This window comes from Colletotrichum gloeosporioides (genome assembly GCF_011800055.1).
Source record: "Colletotrichum gloeosporioides strain Lc1 chromosome Unknown consensus_11, whole genome shotgun sequence".
Taxonomy (NCBI): domain Eukaryota; kingdom Fungi; phylum Ascomycota; class Sordariomycetes; order Glomerellales; family Glomerellaceae; genus Colletotrichum; species Colletotrichum gloeosporioides.
Genome location: NW_025544656.1, coordinates 223,869 through 246,651, shown reverse-complemented (window position 1 = coordinate 246,651; position 22,783 = coordinate 223,869). Strand labels below are relative to the sequence as shown.

Here is a 22,783-nt window from a genome sequence, read left to right as displayed (position 1 = left end):
TCAGCAAATAAAAGCCGTCCAGTTCCGATCAATCCGATTTCACAAACCATGCCGCCGGCGCAACGGACGGGGACGGGGAATAGCTTCCCCTGGTCATAATTTCCGGCCGCGAGCTGCACGCCCCCAAGCTCCGTGTCCACTGTCCAGGACGAGTAGTCCACCGCTATTGATATCCCCAGACGTGTAGCGTCAAAGGATCGTCGACGGCTCCAGACCCCCAGACTTTATCTCCAGAAATTCCATGCAGTCTCCCCTCTTCCCCACACCCCGCAAACTGCTTTCCGTGTCCCGTCCCCATCCTCCGTCTTCGGTCCATCCTGATCTGGGAAGTTGAACTTTTCCCGACATCCTCGTGTGTTTTCTCGACCCGTAGTCACTGCCGATAGACGAGCTTCACCTCGGTCAGACCTGCTCTCTCCACGGATACCACGCAAGCATATACAGTGTCCCGGCCGAAGAAACATCATGGCGACTGAAGCAGCAGCTGCGGAGTCTTCCAAACCCAAATCACAGAGCAAGATCCGGAAGCGCGCTCCCAAGGCGTGTCTGTCGTGTCGCGCTCGCAAAGTGAGATGTGATGTCTCACAGCGTGGCCGTCCGTGTATGAATTGCTATCTCGACAGCGAGACGTGTGTCGTGACAGGGAGAGCTTCAAGATTGTAAGTGGGATCAAGACTCCTGGTGTTTCTTGTACTGTTGCTGACCGCCCACAGTCGGCGAGCTCAGCAGAGAGATGACGCCGCGAATGCAGACAACGCAGAGGCGTCCTACCCGCCGTATGGCGCCGAGTCTGGAGAGCATACTCACGATGTCGGCCCCATCGCGACAACAGGCAGCGACGGCAAGACAATACCATTGACTGAGCCCAATGGCCAGCATCACGGCCACGACCACTCTCACAGTGACGAATCGTCGCCATTAGCTGCGGACAATGACCGACAGAAGAGCCCGACGGCGCACAAGAACGCTTGCCGGCATGAACACGGCGGCCATGGACACCCCGTCAAGCCCTCGACCGCAACAGGAGCGAGCTTTGAGTCTCTCCCGACCGGTTCATTACCTCTGAATAGCGCCCCTGGAGGACAGCTATCCGCCGACCAACGGCACCTCAACCTCGACGTCACCTTCTCGTTCTACCCGTTCCTGACCCTGGGCAACCTTCACAACATTCCTCCTCAAGACGTCAACTTCCTTGAACTTCAAGGCTGTCTAAGGATACCGACGCGCGCGATCCTCGACGAGTTTGTTCAACAGTATTTTCTCCACGTACATCCCCTCCTCCCAATGCTCAACGAGGGAGACTTTTGGGACGTGTACTGCATGAACCCGAGCAGTATGCCAAGCGACCGTTTGTCACTACTTCTGTTTCAAGCGATGCTCTTCGCTTCATGTAATGTGAGTTTCACTCAAAGACGCCTCTCAAAACACTCAACTGACATCATTCTAGTTCGTGTCTCGCCAAACAATAAAGACTCTGGGCTTTGCCACAATACGCGCCGCCCGCGCCGCCTTCTACAGACGCGCAAAGCTCCTCTACGACCTCGAATCCGAGTCCTCGCCCCTTGCAATCTCCCAAGCGGCCCTCCTCCTCTCCTTCTGGTCCCCTCCCTCATCGCCTGCTTTGCGGAAGCAAAACACCGCCTGGCTCACCATCGCCATCCAGAACGCGAAGACCGTTGAGGCACATCACTACGCAACCCGCACCGCGCCCCCAAAGAAGCGCAACCTGCTCAAGAGGCTGTGGTGGTGCTGCATAATCCGCGACCGCATCGTCGGCCTCGGCATGCGCCGCGGCGTCCAAATCACCCGCAGCCACTTCGACTTCGACGCCAACGGCATCCTGGGGTACTCGGACTTCGCGGACGAGATCGAGCGGAGCAGGGTGTACAACCCCGGCACGAAGCGGTGCCTCGCCGAGATCCTGGAGCAGCTCGTCGAGCTGTGCGTCGTGCTGACGGATATCCTCATCTTGGTGTTCCCGCTGGACGATAGCCCCGGCTGGGGCCGGGAGATGCGCGCCGAAGAGCAGGACCGGGTCCGCGGGTGTAAGATGGCGCTGCGGAGGTGGTACAAGGGCGCCACGCTCAGATTCCCCATGTTCGGGGGCGGCTCCGTCGCGAGGATGAAGTCACCCGGGAATGAGTTCCAGCATGATTCGGTGATATTGTACACGAACCTGATGTACATGTACTATCAGTAAGTTGCCTGCCCTTCTCACATTCTCAAGCATCGTCGCTGACATCCGCAGCTCTTCACGCGTGGTTCTCAGCCATCACGAAGTCCTCCACCTCGCAATCACGGCCGCCGCCCCTTCATTCAGCGCCATACCCACGTCAGACCTCGTCATCATCGGAGAGAACCGACACGAGCTTCAAGACGCAGCGTCCGGTGTCACAGAATGCTTAAAAGAACTCATCCATCTGAGGCTAGCCCGCTGGCTACCCATCAGCGCCGTCGCATGCACCGCCCTGCCCCTGGTCCTACACATCCTCGACGTGAAGCTCTCCGCCTCGTCGCGATCATTCGACCCGAACACGCAGTCCGCGCTGAAGCAGCACCGCCTCAACATCCTCATTGAGGCCATGAAGACGTACCAGCCGCAATACGACGGCGTCGACTGGGTCAGCGAGACGATACGGCACATCGTCAACCTCGCGCAGATAGATTCGGCAACTGGGGAGGCTCCTGCAAACTCAAACGAGGGCGGCGCCGTCATCGCGGATTGGACAGACATTCTCGCGTCGCAGCCCAGCTCGTATCTCCGTCTCGCCTTGACGATGGACCTCTCCCTGAGTAAAGGGCGACTCCCCGAGGACGGTGACTTCCCGGTCAGCCTGCGCGGCCTGTTCACGGGCGGCTTCAACCCGCTGAAGGCGCTCCTCGAAAGGAAACGGAACGAGAGCAGGGCGGGTCTCGGCGCTCTCGGCGGCCTTGGATCTACAGCGTCGATGATGGACTTTGAAACTGGCACGCTGCGGCCCAGCCTCTTCCGCATGGAGCCGGGCACAGTGACGGTCATACCCTCCGACGAAGACAGCAACTCGCCCACGTCGCAGAGCCAAGACAGCGCGACGGACGGGACCTCTCCGCGCGGGAACAGCGCCGGTGGCGACGTGAGCATGGCGGACCGGCCACCCTCAGAAGGGATCGACGGGCTGGCCGCGGAGGTACTGGCGGCGTTCCCGCTGGACGACCAGTCCGTCAGCGTGGAGGGCGACTTTGACGGGATGTACTTTGACGGGATGCCCGGGCACGACGGGCCGAACGGGTGGATCGAGACGGCGTGGGGGGAGCTCACGCACGGCGGGGAGGACAGGACGGATCGGGATACGGCGCGGGTGCTGCTTGAGGCGCTGCGGGAGGGGGACTTGGCTGAGTGTGCTGCGTGATGCGTGATGTCTATAGAGGGTATGACTAGAATGACGATAATGACTTGACCATTGCATACGTCAGACTCTGCATTAGTCTCACCATGAGAGTAAAGATGCGCGGCCAACCAAAGAAAGGGTCCCAGTAGATGCACGCCTGGCGGCCGGCATTCAGCGGCCAATGCCAGTTCCTCAGGAGAGATTATCCGGCACATCAGTTCCCTTATCTCATGCACGACTTCCCCCCGAAACGGAAATATACGAGATCTGCGCCATGCAGGGCGGAAATGCCCGGGGAACCGCGTTGGGAGTGCAGTCTGGGAAAGCAGACCCGTCCCCCGCAAAGTGAGGTTCTCCAACCCCGGATTACCCATCCCCCACAGACTGGGCTTCCCCGGAGCTAACCCCGCGATGTCAGGGGCGGGGAATAGGCCGGGAAGACGTCCAGCCCAGGTGACATGAACGTGCTTTGGCGAGTTCCAACGGTGATGACTATATATACCGCGAGAATGAGTGCTCAACTAGGCCCCGTCATATGTGTTTGGCGGTCCTTTGATCATTGACATTCATTCTAGAGCCTGAGTATACGTACTTGCCTTATCCCCTCATGATGGACGTTGAAAAGGCCGGCTCCATCGCCCACGAGTCCATCAAGGAGGATGTGTCCCAAGAGCAGAAAGACGGCGCCGAGCACCCCATGCCAGAGATTCTGAGGTCTCTCTCGGCGGCGGAGTACAGGAAGACCGGCAGGAGGGCGACGTTCAAGATGGACATCATCATCATGCCGACGCTGATGATCACCTTTATCCTGAACTTCCTCGACCGCAACAACATCGCCGCGGCGAAGCTGGCCGGGATCACGGAGGACCTGCACCTGTCGGAGACGCAGTACCAGACATGCGTCTCGGTCCTGTTTGTGGGATATAGTAAGTCACCACCGCACATCTCACATGAAAAGAGGAGAGAACTTGGCTGACACGCAATGGCAGTCATCATGCAGATCCCGTCAAACATGATCATCGGCAAGATCAAGCTCCCGGGCGTCTACATCTGTTGCGCCATGTCGCTCTGGGGCATCGTTACGGCGGCGCAGACAGTGGTCAAGAGCTTCGCCAGCCTGGCGGTCGCCCGGTTCGCCGTCGGCTTTGTGGAGGCCGTATTCTTCTCGGGCGGTCTCTTTTACCTCTCTCTCTTCTTCAACCGGCGGCAGTACGCTCTCCGCGCAGCTCTGTTCTACTCGGGGTCCCAGCTGGGCAATGCCTTTGGCGGTTTACTTGCAATCGCCATTCTGAAGCTGGACGGCCAATATGGACTAGAGGGGTGGCGTTGGGTGAGTGACCACCAAACTTACCCTTCTCTCATCACATATGACTAACGCCAACAGCTTTTCCTCGTAGAAGGCGTCGTCACAGTCGGCCTCGCCCTCCTCTTCGCCTTCATCCTCCCCAACTCGCCGGACGGCATCAAGTCCCTCTCAGACACAGAACGGGCATGGGTCAAGTTCAACTACGAAAAGGACCAGGGCCAGAGCGACGACCGCTCCGAAGTCTCGGCGCGGCAGGGCTTCGTGCTGGCCGTCCGCGACCCCAAGACGTGGCTCATGCTCGCGACGCTGTACTGCATCTTCACGTCGGCCGGCGTGACCAACTTCTTCCCGCCGGTGGTCGCGACGCTGGGGTACTCGCGGACGGTCACGTACGCGTTGACAGCGCCGCCGTTCATCCTCTGCTGCGCGACGATGCTCGCCAACGGCTTCCACTCGGACCGCGCGGGCGAGCGGTACTGGCACGTCGTGGCGCCGCTGGGGGTGACGCTCGCGGCCAACATCATCGCCGTGTCGACGCTCAACGTCGGGGCGCGGTACACGGCCATGATGCTGATGCCGGCGTCCTTCTACGCGGGGTCGACGGTGCTGCTGTCGTGGATCGCGGGGACCATCAACCAGCCGGTGACGAAGCGGGCGGCGGCGATTGCGCTGATCGTGTCGGTGTGCAACACGCCGAACGTGTGGACGCCGTACCTGTACAACGGGGCGCCGCGGTATTTTGCCGCGTTTACGGTGAATCTGGTGGCGGCCGGGGCGGCGATTGTGACGGCGACGGTGACGAGGATGTATCTGAGAAGGGAGAACCGGAAGATGGACGACGGGAAGGAGCTGGGTGTAAGCGGGCCGACGGCGGCGCAGCGGGCCAGTGGGTTTAGGTATATGCTGTAGATGTATGGGAAGTGAGCGTAATATAAGAACAGGTTGTATGAGTCACACGTTGAATCTAGGACAAGACACCAACTAACACGACAATATCATATTGAGAACGTGGTCACTGGACAATTGAAGACGGAGAAAGAGAGCCAGTTGATGCTGTCCCAGTGAAGCCCAGTGGATTCGGGCCCCTGATGTGCCCTTCTCCACACCGGCTGCAGCGCCCTTCTGGCCCCTCTGCCAGTAAGAAACAGGGGTTTTGTCAGGCAGTCCCGGCTCCTTGATTTCTTCTCCTCAGCTGCCCGTTTGCATCTAACTGATGCTTGCCAACTACACGCATTCGAGACGGCCTTTATCATAAAGCGGTTAAAGTGCTTGCGGATTCTCGAATTGGGCCACTCGAATACAGATGGATCGCGCTGCTTCTACCCGAGCACAGCCGCTGAAGATTGTTCCGTATCAAACACCAGGACAAACACCCGGCCAGAAACGCAAACGGAGAGGCACTCTCGGTGACGGCCAGAATGGGCCATCTTTGAAGATTAGAAATGCCTGCATGACCTGTAGAGAGTGAGTTGATCTATTTCACAAGCATGCTCTATTACTGAAGCCCTCCAAGAAAGAAGACTCGCTGTTCCGGTCACTTGCCATGTATCCGCTGCCAGCAGCACGACCAGCCATGCCAGTACATGCCGACGACAGCATCGCCGTGTCCGCCAGAAAGACGTCCACGAACAACACTCTCAGCACCATCGCCAATCGCAACGGCGACGACAATCTCCTTCGAGCAACAGCACTCACACGGCGCCCAGCCAGATAGCCTTCATGACTTCTCACCAACACAGCCGTCACCACCGGCGAATGGGACCTCCAGCGAGACTCCCGACGGGCCGCTTCAGGAGGACCAGTACGGCCACTTCCACGGCGGCGCCTCCGACTTTGCCTTCCTCCACATGGCCAAGCAGAAACTCGCCCGTCTGCCGTCAATGTCGATTCACTTTTCCGACTATCCACTCGCCGAGTCTGGCAACCTGCCGCCGATTCTTCCTCCGAAACCCATCGCCGACAAGCTGATTCGGACCTTCTTCGACTTTGGCCTGACCACGTCGCGGTTCGTGCATGAGCCGACTCTGATGGAGTCCTTTGAGAAGCTCTACAGCGACGGCGAGGGCGACAGTCTTAACAACGATAGCTTGGCACTGATCTACATGGTACTGACGCTTGGCTCTCATTACTCGAGAGTCAACAACATGTATTGCGGTTACTCTTCCAGGTACATCATAGGCCATCATCCCTCCAAGTTCAGACTGACACTCATCGATGAAGCGTCCGATTTTACCACATGGCCGACCGCCAGCTCCAGAGAGAATCCAGCAAGATCACGTTTGCATCTCTTCAAGCGCGGCTGCTCGCGACCCACTACCTTCTGAATCATTCACGCATGCATGAAGCCTGGTCCTCGTTCGGCATCGTCGTCCGCCACGCCCAAGCCCTCGGCCTTCACCGCCGTTCCGTCGGCCCGCTGAGCAATCATATCACCCACGAGTATCGAAAACGACTGTTCTGGGCCATTTACGTCAACGACCGAATCATCAGCAGCATTTTCGGCCGTCCATGCGCCATTCACGACGACGACGTTGACCAAGACGAATGCGCCTTGGCCAACGACGACGACATCACCGCAGCGGGTTGCCGAGTTGCCCCCAACGGAGACTTCTGCTCTGCCGCGGCACTCATCCACTATGCTCGCCTCTCCAGGATACTAGGCAAGATCCTCAGAAGGTTCTACAGCCCTGCCGCCCGGAACAATAGCATCACCCAGCTACACCAGTTTGCGGCCGAGTTCGAGAAGAGTCTGCTGGACTGGCAGGACAATCTCCCCGCGTACCTCAACTACGTCGCCCTGCCCCCATCAGCGCTATCTACAATGACCCAACGCCAGACGTGCACCCTGAAACTCATGTTCGCGCACGCCAGTCTCCTGCTCTACCGCCCTTTCATTCTCTACTCCATGGACCCTGCCACCGGAGCCGTGTCAAGACTCGAGCAGTGGGTCAAGAGGTGTCACGACAAGTCCATCGAAGCGGCCAGAGTCGTCGTCAACGAGTGCCGCTACCTCTGCCAGAGAGGACTCTTCTCGAGGGCGTTCTGGCTGGTCAACTACATGCAGTTCGCCGCGCTGGGCACTCTATATATGTACTCGCACCTGTGGCCCGAGGCGACACATGTCAGAGAGACGGCAGAGGAGGCCATGGCTGAGTTCCCGGTCGGTGTGCAAGGCGACTTGGTGGGGCAGCGGTATGTCGAGATACTAAGTGAGCTGCGAGAGGTGACGGCGAAGACACCGTCAGCGGGGATGGACCTGCTAGCGAGTGCGTGCACCGTCGACGAGATGCCAGCGTTTGAGACGTCCTTGATGGACTTTGGTGGGCCGTGGTCGAATCTCTTCTTTGATACTTCCGCTATTGATGAGTATGTGGATGTAGACGGCAGGTAGTCGATTGCATGAGCAACCACCGCCGGCATTCACTACTCTCGTACAAAATGGATTACAGGCCAAAGAAGCTCCGGCAGTGCTTTTCCCCGGAATACTAGCCCGTATTGACACCATGAGACCCCAACGTTGGCATCCCGAAGAATCTGCAGCACGCACACGGCTTCTCCGGGGAACGATTCCAGAATTACCGGATTAGGAAATCAACGACTTCCCCGGGAATCAACCCCGCCCCCGCCTCCAGGCGATGATTCGGGGAACACTGCTCATTACTGTATCCGGCAATCACTCGTGGCACCGTCTCCCAGCTGACCATCCGATTCGACAAGATTCGAGGACATAAAGACGGAAGATGCACGTAGGACTTCAAGATGGATGCTTGTCAACTTGGACACAAAACTGCTCGCTTCATAGGTAACAGTTGAACGTTTACCATAGATACTTGTGTTCAAATACATCAGACGAGTCGTCGACATCGCCAACATGACTGAAGTCCTCGGTTACAGCGCTCCTGACATCCACTCAAAACCTGTGTTCTCACAGGAAAAGTCCGTGGTTCAGGAAGATGAGAAGCTCTCGTTGCATGGAAACGGGGGTATCCTCGACGATGTCAGGCTACTCCAACCCGTTTACCCTGACACTCCCATCGAGGAGATCCAAAAGAGATACTGGCAAGACGGTGTCGTCTGGGTACGCCTTCCTCCCTCCGCCTGATACACCCACTCACTAACACGAGCCCACAGGTAAAAGGCCTCCTCAACCCGGACATGGTCAACAAAATGCGCTCAGACTACCTCACATTCGTCAACAACGGCACCGGCATGCTGAAGCCCGGCACCGACCCCGCAGACGGCATCTTCTCCGGCCTCGACTGGCGCGAGTTCCTCCTGCCCGGCGCCGTCCGCGTCGCCTGCGGCCTCAAGGACGAAGGCCCGTTCGTCGACAACGCCATCGCCAGCCACAGCGCCGCCTTCTACCAGGACTTCAAGGACAAAGTCGGCCGCGAGCTGGAGCCTTTCGTCGGCAAGCTCGCCGGCTTTGAGGAGTCCTGGTGTCTTCCGCGGTCTTTGCTGCGGTGCGCCGTGCCGGGCGGCGAGACGACGCCCGTGCATTACGACCAGATCTTCCTGCGCGCGGGGCCGCCGACGAGCGTGACGGCGTGGGTGCCCATCGGCGACGTCGAGCTGGAGGGCGGCGGGCTGATTTACCTGGACCGCTCGGCTGAGATTGGTAAGAAGTATGAGCAGGACTTTTCGAGGGTTAATGCGAAGCTGCCCGACGCGGACAGGATCTCGGCGTTTAACAGGAACATGGAGAAGGGCGGGTGGCTGGACAGGAACGCGAAGAAGTTTGGGGAGCACTGGTCTCGCGGCTGGCTTGTGGTGAGTCTCGCGTTCTTTCAGATTTCTTGTGATTACTGACGATGGTATTCCGCAGGGAGCGTACGAGGCTGGTGATGTGGTGTTTCATACTCCTTACGCTGTCCATGCTGGGGCGATGAACCAGTCGCCAAAGGGCCGCATCCGCGTGTCGACGGATTTGCGGTTCGTGGACAAGACGAAGCCGTATGATGAGCGGTGGACGTACATCGCCTACTCCGAGAATGATCCCAACGTTGCAAGCAGGCAGCCAAAGAAGTCTGAATGAGATATCCTTGTTAACTGAAGAATATGTACATTTCCTTAGCCAATGTATGTGTCAACAGATGGACACTTTTCATTCCTCTTGGCCCTCAGGCTTCTGTCCATAAACAACATAACTTCCAACAACGTCAGCCATAATCCTCAAATCGCAGTGGACGGTTGACTTACTAGTTGAGGTAACCGTGAATGTTACCAGCCTTGAGCTCTTTACGAACCCCGGCCAGAAACACCAGCACCTCCTCCGGTTTCCACCCACGAACGCCGCAAAAGAGCTTCATCGTGAACCCCTCAAGCCCGTCCAGCGTTTGCACCAGATTACACATGCCCACATCCCTCAAGTGCGGATCCTTCGCCCACGGACCCAGGGGCACTTTGAAGTCCTGGCGGCGCACGTTGCGGAACCCGGTCGCCCTGACCCAGTCCTCCAGCTTCGGGCCCGGGGCGGCCTCGCGGTTGAGCATCTTGCAGGTGTCCATCATCAGGTCGTTCCAGCGCCAGACCTCCGTGCCCTCCAGCGTGCCGTCGTCGCAGTCCAGCATAAAGTTGTAGTCCTGGAACTCGGCCCAGCCGCTGGGCTTGACATTGCTGGCAGCATGTCATGTTAGAAACGCCGCTGGAGAAGGCGGATGGACGTCGGGCCAAAAGACGGCGACACGTACTCGTAGATGTTTCTCACGTATTTAGGCCAGTCGGTGAGCGATGCGGCCATGTACCGGCTGAAGATGAAGTCGTAGGGCTGGTTGCCGACCCACGTATCTTCGAGGTCGTCAATTTCGAATTTCACGTTCGGTGGCACCTTGCGCTGCAAGTCAGTGACACGTCCCTTCCGAGCATGCGATCCCGGGAGTGTACCATTGCGGCTGGATCGCACTCAGATCGTTACCGAAAATCTTTTGATGATCCGACTTGTCAGTGTTTGGGCAGTAGGGAATGACTCGGAGATCATACTTCGGCGTTGGGAAAGAAGTCTGCCATCTCAATGGCCCCTGGGAGTCTAAGCAACGAACTCATAACGGGAGTACTCGTGTCTTACAAATGCCGGTTCCAGTACCGCAATCGAGAATGCGTTGTATTTCGGGCTTCAGAGGTGCGAGGTAAAGTTCATAGCCAATTGCCTTGACTTGCATGCTATGGGTCAAGTCAAGGCGATTAATCTCGCTCTGAGACGGGAATTAAGTTTGAACATCAATATCTTGGATAAATAGGCGAGTACCTCGTCATTGGGGAAGTTATACGCTGAATTCATCTCAGTAACATGGTCATCGCCAGCGATATTCACCAGGGACTTACCTCCCGCTCGGAACGCAGATAGCGCCGCCCATACTCGGTTGGATAGTCGATGACAGAAGTAGTCAACGACGCCGTGTAAGAGGAGCTAATTAGCGCTTCAGTAACACCGCCGTGGGTTATTCGAAGGCATGCAAGCCTACATTTGCTCGTCAATCGAGCGGCCATCAACCTGGCTCAAGTGTCAGATGGACATGCGAAGTAGTATATTTCAGATCGATAGATGACGAACGCTGGGCGTATCGTCCACGTCCAGTGGAGCAGGCGCCGGGGCGTCGCCGGCTGCCGAAGTCCGGGATTGCGGGGACCGAGGAGATTTGGTAGGCGACCGGCTTTTCGGAGGAGACTCCGGCACCCGGGCTCCGGGACTCGCCGTCGTATTCTCAGCCGCTGCATCAGCCATTTCAATTCAAATATCACTATATTGGAACAAAGAAACCAGAAATCTAGACTGGAAAGTTTCCCGGGATGAAGGAGGGGCACAGGGTTTTATAATTCGCAGCTTGGCTCCTTTTTTCCAGTGGATGGCTCCTCTGCAGTTCTGCGGCGTCCTGCAGAACGGGCAAGGGTTGTTTGCTCTTTTCGATCGGCACCCTTGCTTTTGGAGCGGGGCATTGCGTGTTCATTATCGTGTTGTCATATCTTCTCAAAAATATCAGGTCGAATCGGGGCATGTTCGCCGTGGAAGTGCGCCGGCGGATTGGTTCTCCCCGAAAGCGAGTACATACACGAGTGCATACGATTCACATCACACGGTTGGAGGAAAGTCTAGACCTAGAAGAAGAATCCCAATCGCTTTTCATGCGCGCCGTATCATCCTAGAAGCTGAAAATGCGCCAAAAGGCAAACCGCTGCAGGCCGCTCCGCAATGTCTATCTGCATGCTTTCTGTCCAAGTTGCTCCCGCTCAAATATCGTACAAACGCCCAAACACACCTAGAAGTTCCACCTTCTGTCGTCGAAACCGCCGCAGTATCCGCATCCGCAATTGAATCCGAACTTATAATACAACACCGATGGATCTTTACCGTAGCTGATGGTCAGCTCGTCTCCCTCCTCGATAACCCAAGCGCGGACCTGAAATACCAGTACCTCCTCCTCCGCATCGTATTTGTAGCCCACCTTGGGGTTGCAGGAGTGATTAAAGCGAGCTGCGATGGGGAAGAGGCCGGCAACATCCCTACACGCCCCCGAACCCTTCTTACGGGTCGAGACGGTGTCCTTGGGGAGCTTGGATGCGAACCTGGGTAATAGTTCAGCAGGACATTCGGAAGAAAAAAAGAAATGGAAGGGACGTACGCATTGGTGTTCCAAACAGCCTGCGCCTTGCTCTCTCCATCGCGACCGAAATGGGCATGCAAGTCATTGGCGACCTTCTGTTCGTGCTCGGGTAGTCTCAGGACAGACGATTCAACGTCCTCATAGGTCGCATGGTAGAGAGCCTTCTCAACGAGGATTTGGTCTCCCTTGTCCAACTTCCTCGTGGCAAATGCGCCCCAGCCAGCTACAGGGGAGCGGCGGACCTCGAAGAAGTCGTTCTGGAAAATGACGGGCCTGTCTTCCTCAAAGCCGTCTTCACCCTTCGTGGCCCTCAAGAGCGGAAGACCGGCGGGTTTGAGCGTCTCAAGGTCGTGGCCGAATCCGGCACTGGCGATGTTAGATCAATCTTCTTTTCATAGGTAGTCATCCGACTTACCTTATCAGCTCCATAGACTCATCATCTTCCTCGCTGGTTATGTCTGTGTCGCTGACCTCTTTCATATCAAAGGGCGAGAGGATGTCGTAGTACTCGTAATCTCCGTCGTCCTTGTCATCCTCGTCGTCCTCGTCGTCCTCGTCCTCGTCGCCGTCATCTTCGTCGTCGGGTTCTGCCCCGATTACAATGCCACGCACGAGTGGGATCGATCTCCAAGTTACATGCTTGCTAGCCATGGGCTGGAGTTTCGATCCCACGGCCTCCGAGAACACCATGAAGTCCTCTTTGAGGTCCTGTGGTCATGGTCAGTTTAAGGGGTGGGAACGGGTGTGAGCGCGTGACTAACCTTGAGTCCAATCTGCAGATGAAGAGAAAGAAGCTCGTTTACCCTTCTTGAATCGCAACTCAATGGCAGCATTGCGTCCAAATCCATCAAGAGAATCTTCTCGCTGGTCCGGCTATCTCTATCATATGGTCTGGGAAGGTCATGGGCCGACGGCTCGCCTATTGCAAGCGGCGGCAGCATCTTCGCGGGCTGAGAACCACGCCGTGATTTCTCGACAGGTATGAAAGCTTTGTTGCGGATATAAATCTATGGGAGAGCGAACGGGATATCTTAATCCAAAAGAATGTAAATGATGTGTAGGTATGGAAATGAGTGCTCGGCGAAATTAGAAAGAGCATTAAATATGTATGTCTGAATTGATCGCCCAGCTGTTGGCAAGCGCGATAATACTGTGCGTCTTTCCTACTGACGATTCGTCGAGCATCGGAAGGTAGCACTCTGGGTAGTGTGTACTGTCGTCACTGTGACAGAGGCGATCGGAAATGAAGCAAGTTGCAGAAGAGTTTCGGATATCGTCCCTGTCGTCCCTGCCGCCTGTGTGGATGTCGACCGGGCAGTAGTAGAGCTCTGGTCAAGGCTTATCAGTGACACCTAACTTTTCGGACGGCGCCTTCTGTTGATTGAAAGTGGCTTGAGTTTTGTCGTTGTCGTCGTCGTCGTGTAGCCAGTCGTACTTGACACTGGTGACGAAATATGCTCTTGGGCAGGTTGCCAACGGTAAGCGGAAGCCGCGATGTGAAGCTGGAAGGAAAGTCCAGGTCTCGTTGTGTGCGCAGGAGTTTTAAGAGCTGACAAGAAATATTCGAGGTAGCCTTTCAGTGGGAGGGCAAGCGAGGGCCGTAAGATGAAGAGCCAATAGTGTAGGTAGAAGGAAGTAAGGGCAAGATGTGCCGTTGAACTTGTCGCGACTTCTGATAACTCCGAGTAGTTGCTACTGTGTCAAAGGGTTATGCAAGAGCTTGAGGGCAACCAGTCATATTATTGTGTCTTTTTGGTGTTGAGGCGAGGTTTATCGGGCTGTGATGTGTGTTGCCGATGTTGTTGTTGTGTATTATGCGATAGACAAAACACGGGAAGCTGCTACTTCTCACAACTTCCCGGTCCCTAGTAAGAGCAGATGTAATTGAACCGCTGCAATGAAGGAAGGAAGCGACCGGGGGCTTCTGCTATGACCTATAAATTCAGCTCGCTGATATCTCTTGTTCGTTACGAGGCCGCATCATTGGCAGCATCGTCGATAGTTATTGTGGTTGTTGCTTGTAGAGGCTGATCCACCGCTGCTCTGGTGGTGGTAGATTCTACGTGGTGATGTGCGTTGGCGTATGTTTGTCCTTTAACTCTCTTGTCCTTTGAGTATGCACGACTATACTCCAATAGAGAAGTCCGAAAGCATGGCGCACACATTGAAAAGAGACGCGGCTTGCCAGTATGGAAGGAGGGAGTGGTGCCAAACCCACAGGTGGATGTGGCAAAGCTCGCTTCACTCTTTTCATGGGGAGAAATAGACAACAGAATGACAAGCACAGCAATCTGGAAGCCAAGCATTTTCAGTTTCCCATGCGCAAATATAATTGGAGGTTGCCGATTTTGTGAAGCACATGCATCAGTGGGTTTAATGTGAAAACAGGGTAATTGAGAAGAGCTTCGATTCCCGTCATGTTTGGGGTCAACATCACTCAGAGCAGTGGGTGAGGTAAGCCGTTTGAGAACGGTAGCTGCCAGGTCTAAATGGTTTGTCCACGATAAGTTGGCCATTCGGCTGACAGAACAAGCTTCTGGTAAAGATTTACTCAACTGCCAAACAGCAAACTTCTGCAGGGCCACATGCTTAGGCCCGCCGCAGCTTGGCTTAGGAAGGCGTTTGCAACCCACGAAATCTCAAGAGGCATTGCCGAGGTACAATATATAGCAAGGTACAGATATAGAAAAAGACTAAGTAACCCTAATAGATATAACCTAAAGTATAAATATAGAAGTACTATACTTAGTACTAGAAGATATAGAGGTCTTAAGAGAGATAAAAATGAAATAAATAAAGTATAAATAACTTTTCTTTATAATAACTTTAGTTACTAAAGTTATAAGAACCTTATTTTATATAAGGAGAGTAGTAATAAAATAAATAACTAATACTCTATCTATTAATTAATATAATAGTAAACTAATAACTTAATAACTTTAATAATAACTTTAACTTAGAGAGTACTATATATATTAACCCTTAAGTAACTATTTAAAATATATAAAAACTATAATTAAGAGGAGTATAAAGGTTCTTTATAAGTACTACTAAACTTAGTACTAGGAATATTATTACTATATTTATTTTTAGTACTTACTTCTAGAAATAAGCTAAGTTATAACTAATAAACTTATAAACTTAAGTTCTAAACTATATTTATAGGAAGTATTAATAGGGGGTAATAGATTAAATAGAGTAGAATCTGTTAATATATAACATTCTTTTATAATAATAATAATAATATAAGAATAATAATAACGCTTAACTTACTTTAATATTCTATATAAAATAAACAAATAAAGTTTAAGGTACTAAACCTTATATAAAAATACTCTATTTATTATAACCTATAACTATAATATTAATTATATAATATATATAGTTATATAAGTACCTTATATAATTAGTAGTTTAGTAGGTTACGTTTCAGATTATCTTTCCCCTTATTTTTCCCTACTAGAGGAAGTAACCTACTAACTATATAAGTAATAATAACTAGAGTTATTATAATATATTAATTTCTTTATTATTATCTATACGATTAAATACTTATAAATACTTAGGATTATCACCTTTTATCATAACATAAGCCTATCTATAACCTTATACTATATAGGCGTATATACTACGCCTCTGAATACGCTTATACTTATACTAACAGAATCTTATTATAATTCTCTAGAGTAATAAATATACTACCTATAGAGCTACTCTACTAAAGGCTTTATTAATTACTTAGATCGTATAAGAAGGGTAGGATAAAGAGTTAAGGGATAAAGTAGTATATTAAGACTAATATAAGAAATTTAAATAAATAACAGGCTACTTATACCCTAAGGTAGGGGGAGGGTTTAAGAGGTATTACAGATATAAATAAAGGTTATATTCCTTAATATAGACCTTACTATATACTACATAAAGAATATAGGCCTCTCACTTATCTGCTACAAATTAAAGAGACCTAGTTCTTATATACTTAAGAAAACAGAGTTAAGCTTCATCTATATAGCCTTATAAATTCAAAGAAAGAAGAGTAGTAAACTAAAAAAACTATAGCAAAATTCCACGCCCTTTTTTAATACTAAACACCTATACTAATTATAATAAATTAACTTAGATATATATTATATATATATCCCTGAGAACTAGTAAAACTCTACGCGTAGGTTTTATAAGGCCTACTGTTCTTACTAGGTAGATTATCTATTTATCTAGTCCTCCCCTAGTAGCTAAGAGGTACTAATTTAACCCCTATAATCTAATATACCCCCTTAAGGATAATTACTATAATTATATAGTTATCTCTATAGTTTAATTAAGTACTTCTAAATAGCTTTAATTACTTCCTATTATTATAATTTTAGTTATTTTATAAGTTATAAAATAATAGTTTTCTCACTATAAGTAGTTAGAGTAGTAGAATAAAGTACTATCTACTTTACTTAATTAGTTTAAAGCTTCTAATTAATTATAGTTTTACTTACTACTTTAGTTCTTCTTAAAAGTAAGAAAGTAAGTTAATAATATTCTATTACCCTTACCTTTTATTATTTTTTTTCTTTTTTTCTTTTAACCTTTTAAGAATTTATAAATTATATATTAATTTTATACTACTTTTTTTACTACTATATTAATATTTTAATTAAGTAGATTAAATACTTTATAATATCTTCTTATAATACTTTTAATATTAAGTATAAAACTTATCTTAATATTATACTTACTAACTATATATATATTTCTAAGACTTTTAAGCTTTATTACTCTTACTATACTAATTTTCTCTCTTTTATTTCCTCTAATAATAAAGAGGAGGATAAGCTACTCTCTCTCTTAAGCTTTAGTTATTAGTTTTATTCTTTTTTATAATTTTTTTCTATTACTAATTTTTTTTTTTTAGCTACTACTATCTCCTCTATTATATATCCTACTAGTTATAATAAATACCTTATTCTTAAACTTATTAAAGAGGAGGACCTTAATAATAATAAAGTTAAGGAGACCTTTATTAAAAAGAAATATAGTTACCCCTCTAATACTTAATACTAAGCTAAGAAAAAGACTAAAGAGAAGAAAGAGATTAAAGAAGCTAAAGCTCTTACTATCTCCCTTATTAAGTAGAAAAAGAAGGATTATATTATTATTTACTTTATTTAGTATATTATTATTAAGAAGAAGAAATAAGAAAAAGAGGAGGTAGCTTTTTAAGCTATTTATACTAATATAAAGGCTATTACTAATAAGGAGATTATTACTACTATAAGTGAGGAAGAGGAGGAAGAGAGTAAGGTTATTATAGGTACTAGTAACCTTTTTAACTCTATAAACTCCTTCTTTAAGTTAGAGGATAAGTTCTACTTTAACTACTTTTTCTCTTTTAGTAGAAGCTATTTATATTTTAGCTACTACTTTCTTAATAAGAATACTTATTATTATTACTATATAAAAAGTAGTAGCTACTTTATAAGTATTAAAGAGATTATTACTTTCTATTATATATTTTATAAAATAAAGAAGTATATTAAGAGTAATAAGTTTATCTTAACTAAAATATAAGTTATCCCCTACTAAATATTTCTATATAGTTATTAATTTCTTATAGAGAATTAATATTACTTAAGAAAACCTTTAGGATATAGCTTATAAAGTTATTATAACTTATAAAGCTACTAAGAAGAAAAGTATTACCCCTCTTAAGTATATTTTATATATTTACTACTCTACTTTAGTTCCTATACCTCCTATTATTATACTTCTTATTATTATACTTCCTCTTTATCTAGAGACTTTAGTCTATACTTTTCTTACTCTCTTAAGTATTTTCTTTAGTTCTTATTCTACTCTTAGTTATATTTAGAGTATTATTATAGCTACTTATTATAACCTTAATTATACCCTCCTCTATACTTTTAAGTTTAATTATATTAACTTTAAGGAGTTTTATAACTAACTTAATATTTTTAAGTTAGTTATCTCTCTAGCTACTTCTTATAAAGCTATCTTTTTTATTCCTACCTCTAAAAGTATTTAAATATTCTTATTTTATAGTTTCTTAATATCTTAAAAGTTTTAGTTTAAGATAGTTCTACTTTTAGGCTTTAAGTTTATAGATATTTAATATCTTTAGTAGTTTTTCTACCTTAAATAGAAGTTTTTTTATACTTTCTCCTCCTTATCTCTATAACTTTCTATATTTATTATATAAGGTTATTCTAAATATCTTTTTTCTCTATTTCCTTTTTCTAGCTCTCTTTATCTTTTTTAAGTTTAGAAGTATAATTTTTTTTAAAAGTTTCTTTTTAACTAGTTATTCTTAGCTATACTTAGAAGTTCTTAAAAGTCTACTATAAGAGGGATTTTATAAGATTATTTACTATTAGTTATATAAAAGGAGTATATACTACTAATATATATTTCTTATAGATCTCTTAATAAAACTAATAGTTATAGATATTAATATAATATAACCTTATTTAGAGATAGATAAGCTCTTTAGTAACTAGCCTAACTATCTATTAGTTATTATATTAGATTTATATTATTATAGGAGTACTTTCTATAAATTAGAGGGATACTTTCTAGCTTATTTCTCTAGGGAGTTATACTTAGAGGGAGGTTATAAGGTAGCTTATAAATATTACTTCTTAAACTATAAATAAGAGTAAGAGTAGCTTTATTTCTATAGTTAAAGTTATTATAGTAATTTATTTACTTACTTTCTATATAATAATACCTCTAAAGAGCTTTATTATAAATCCCTAGGAGCTCTTTTAGTTTAAGGTATTATTATTAAAACTTATATTAGAGGCTATTTTAAGAGTATTATATAAGTTTTTAGCTTTAACTCTATATTTAATATATAAGTAGTATATTTTATAGAGATACTATAAAGCTTAATCTATAGTTTACTAGTATTTTAGTTTAAGATTTTAGTTAAAGTAGGCTAAATAACTTATTATAAATATAAAGTTTAATCTTATTATTACTATTATATATAAAATAGTCTTTATTTTTCTCTAATAGAGATTAACTTTATTATTTAAAACTTCTTTTTTATATAAGAGTAACTTAATATATTTTATTAAGGTTCTATTTTATATCCCTAGAGAGTATTCTAATAGAAGAAGTCTTCTTACCTTTTTTATATAGATAACTTATAAGAACTAGAGTCTTTTTATTTTTTAATTATAGAAAACCTTAATATTAAGAAACTATTATAAGCTTTTATTACTTTTAAAGTAGTATCTCTTTTAGAATTCTTTAATTACTTCTTTAACTTCTTTTTAAGAAGCTCTTAAGTAAGTAAGTATATAGTTATCTATATAGAAGAAGAAGTATACTTAATTTTTCTTTTAATAATAATCCTCTTTTAATATTTATAAGAAGTTTAAGTTTTTTAATCTCTTCTTAAGATAATACTACTATAAGAGGGGAGATTAATAAAGTTTATATAAAGCTTTTCTAAACTTAAGTACCTTTTTAAACTTCTTATAGCTAGGTAGGAACTTTATATATACTATCTTATTAAGCTTAATATATATAAATATATTTATTATATTATACTAGAGAAACTTTAAATTAAAGTAGTTTATTATTACTATTAGAGTTTAAAATAATATATCTATAAGTATTATAGTATAAATATCTTAAGTATCTTTTACTTATTAATTTCTTTAAATTATTAGCTAAACTTTTAGTTTTATAAGTTTACTATACTTATTAAGCTTATAGGTATATACTTAGTAGTATCTAAAGACCTATTAATCTCCTAAAGTATTTCTTATAATTTCTTCTTATAACTTAGACTTTTTATAACCTTATAGGTAAGATTTCTCTATTTATAGGAAACCTTCTACTAGAAAGTAGTAGTTAAGTTTTAAGAAATTATATTTCTTTTTATAATTTAACTATTTTTTTTAATTTAAGAGTTACTAATATAATATTAAGAGGAGAAGTAACTCTTATTAGTAAGTATTTATAAGGTATAAGTATATAGATTAAGTTACTCTTAATAAGAGGGAGCTTTTAGAGGGTATCTTATACTTTTTTAAGCTCTTTTTAGAGGCTTTTAGGTTTTTAATCTCTACTTTCTTATTTTATAGCCTTTTTATTATATCTATAGATTAATCTACTTTTATAGCTATATAAAGCTAGTTAGGCTATATATATAGGCTATTTAAGCTATTTAGTCTCTAGAGAGTATAAGGATTCTTATATAGATTATTTCCTACTAAAAAAGTAGTTTTAAATAAGGTTTTAAGGGTTATTTTTATTACTAATAAGTTTATTTCTTACTTTTTTATATTAAGAACTCCTTAAAGAGCTTTACTAAGTATTATAAATAGGTTTATCTATTTTAAAGAGAGAGGTAAGGTTAGCTAAAACTTAAACTATATATTTATATATAATACTATTTTCTCTAGCTATTTTTAGTTAATTTCTTCTCTTATAGTAGTTTTAATATAGTTAAGGATCTTATTTACTTTCTTATTAGCTTTCTACTTTATAGGAGTACTATAAGATACCTTAATAAGCTAGGTAATATATTTCTAGATTACTTTAAGGTTTATATAATAGAACTTTTCTATTATATATATTAGATTTCTACTATAGAACTTCTTTTTATTAAATATTATATCTTATATAGTAAATATTTTACTTTTTAGTAAGTTCTATATATAGAAAGAATTACTTAATATATAACTTAGAAGAAAGCTAATAAATACCTTTAGTATAAGCTTCTAATACTTATTTCTTCTAAGTTAAGCGTTTCTAGTTATTATATATATATAGTAATTATATACTTAAAGGTATAAGAGGTTTAGCTATACTAAGTATATATTTTCCTATAACTAAAAGTAGCTATAGAAGAGCTTATATAAGGTTTTTTAGCTTTAACTTACTATAAGTATATAATTATATATATATATAGCTACTTTATTAATTTCTAGCTAAAATATATTTAGTAACTTTACTCTTATTATTATTACTTTTATATACTATTTAATAGCTATAATAACTCTTTCTACCTCTTTATTTTATATTTATATATATAGAGAGGATAGTTTAACTTTAATCCCTCTTATATATAGTTTTTCTCTAATCTATTTATATTTTACTATTTTATTATTTATTTTAATTTCTTTAACTTAGATATTAAATATAGTTTAAAAGTAGTTAAGAAACTTATTTAGAGTATTAAGGAGTAAATCTATCTTCCTATTTCTTAAATAGAAGTCTTAAGTTAATTTTAAAGTTCTATTAATAATAATTATACTTAAGGTATAGCCTTTATATCTTTCTTTATAGTTATAGAAGTTAAGAGTAATTCTCTTACTTAGAAGGGCTTATATAATAGCCTTTTTTAGTATATATTATACTTAGTGATATAACTATTATGCTATAGTTTAGGATTTCCCTATGATTTCCTAGAGGGGATTAAGCGTGGAATTCCTTAGGATTTCCCTAGGATTTCCCTAGGATTTCCCTAGGAAACTATATATAGAATCCTAAGAGATTTCCTAGAGATTTCTTTAAGATTTCCCTAAGAAATACTTAGAGTATTCCTTAGAGAAATCTCTTAGGAATCCTTTAGAAGAGGTATTATAATATTATATCTTTTTACCTATACTTATATATAATAATTAGTAGTATAATTAATTTCTAGCTAATAAAGTAGTAATACTATTTAGACTAATAGAAAGAAGAGTTAATAAAGTATTAACTCTTTCTAATTTTATTAAGATAAGTGATAAACTAATAACTTTACTAAGAATATATTATAATTACTATATTTATAGACTTAAGGGAACTATAAGATATTCCTTAAGATCTTAAAGAACTATTTATACCTTTAGACCCCTTTAGTACTACTAAATTCCTTTATAGTTATTAAGTTTATTATAACTAGCTTTACTTTCTTATTATACTTACCTTTCCTATTAATTAACTTCTATTAGTAGTGAAATCTACTTTTAATATAAAGAGAAATTAGTACTTAATTATAGAAGAGGCTAAAAAGAATACTAAGACTTATTTAACTTATCTAAGTTAGTTTAAGAAAAATATCCTCATTTAGCTAGATAGAGAAGAGTATTATTAAATAATTATCTTTAACTACTTTAAGAAAGGGCTATTACTTTAATAGTATAATAATATAGAAGTAAGTAGTAGTAAAGCTCTAACTAAATAACTTTTAAACTTACCCTTATTATAAGAAAGCTAAAATACTTAAGAACTAGTTACCTTAATTTTAGTAGATTTACTAGAGACCTTAATAGCTTAGGGAGAACTATATATTATTATTAAAATCCTAGGAATATAAGAGGTAGCTAAAATACTTTATCTCTTAATAGGTAAACCCCTAATAGGAAGCTTATACTTAGCTAGTATATTATTACTAAGTAATATATCTCACTTTAAACTGCTTATAAAGCTATAATATAGAATCTCTAATACTAATTAAGATTTCCCTATAGTTTACTATATATAGTACTTAAAGTTTCTAA

General features: G+C 44.3%; 6 protein-coding genes across 6 annotated transcripts; 4 read left to right on the top strand and 2 right to left on the bottom strand.

Annotated features, from left to right (window-relative positions):
* Positions 1–465: 465 nt before the first annotated feature.
* GCG54_00013737 (Cutinase transcription factor 1 beta) lies at positions 466–3,389 on the top strand (the record flags this gene model as incomplete). Its single annotated transcript, XM_045413585.1, has 4 exons — positions 466–659; positions 714–1,395; positions 1,448–2,196; positions 2,249–3,389. 4 exons carry the CDS (start codon positions 466–468, stop codon positions 3,387–3,389), a joined length of 2,766 nt encoding a protein of 921 aa, XP_045269656.1.
* Positions 3,390–3,978: 589 nt separating this feature from the next.
* GCG54_00013736 (putative transporter) lies at positions 3,979–5,583 on the top strand (the record flags this gene model as incomplete). The annotated part of the gene is made up of 3 exons (XM_045413584.1): positions 3,979–4,294; positions 4,358–4,698; positions 4,753–5,583. 3 exons carry the CDS (start codon positions 3,979–3,981, stop codon positions 5,581–5,583), a joined length of 1,488 nt encoding a protein of 495 aa, XP_045269655.1.
* Positions 5,584–6,124: 541 nt separating this feature from the next.
* GCG54_00013735 (Thiamine repressible regulatory protein thi1) lies at positions 6,125–8,065 on the top strand (the record flags this gene model as incomplete). Its single annotated transcript, XM_045413583.1, has 3 exons — positions 6,125–6,138; positions 6,179–6,841; positions 6,895–8,065. The coding sequence occupies 3 exons, from the start codon at positions 6,125–6,127 to the stop codon at positions 8,063–8,065; spliced, it is 1,848 nt and encodes a 615-aa protein (XP_045269654.1).
* A 480-nt stretch (positions 8,066–8,545) lies between these two features.
* Positions 8,546–9,709, top strand: GCG54_00013734 (uncharacterized protein; the record flags this gene model as incomplete). The annotated part of the gene is made up of 3 exons (XM_045413582.1): positions 8,546–8,752; positions 8,806–9,444; positions 9,500–9,709. 3 exons carry the CDS (start codon positions 8,546–8,548, stop codon positions 9,707–9,709), a joined length of 1,056 nt encoding a protein of 351 aa, XP_045269653.1.
* A 69-nt stretch (positions 9,710–9,778) lies between these two features.
* On the bottom strand, positions 9,779–10,951 carry GCG54_00013733 (Secondary metabolism regulator LAE1; the record flags this gene model as incomplete). Its single annotated transcript, XM_045413581.1, has 6 exons — positions 9,779–9,821; positions 9,874–10,290; positions 10,365–10,507; positions 10,654–10,691; positions 10,739–10,865; positions 10,919–10,951. The coding sequence occupies 6 exons, from the start codon at positions 10,949–10,951 to the stop codon at positions 9,779–9,781; spliced, it is 801 nt and encodes a 266-aa protein (XP_045269652.1).
* A 976-nt stretch (positions 10,952–11,927) lies between these two features.
* GCG54_00013732 (uncharacterized protein) lies at positions 11,928–13,213 on the bottom strand (the record flags this gene model as incomplete). Its single annotated transcript, XM_045413580.1, has 4 exons — positions 11,928–12,234; positions 12,291–12,638; positions 12,688–12,980; positions 13,034–13,213. 4 exons carry the CDS (start codon positions 13,211–13,213, stop codon positions 11,928–11,930), a joined length of 1,128 nt encoding a protein of 375 aa, XP_045269651.1.
* Between the last annotated feature and the right edge of the window lie 9,570 nt (positions 13,214–22,783).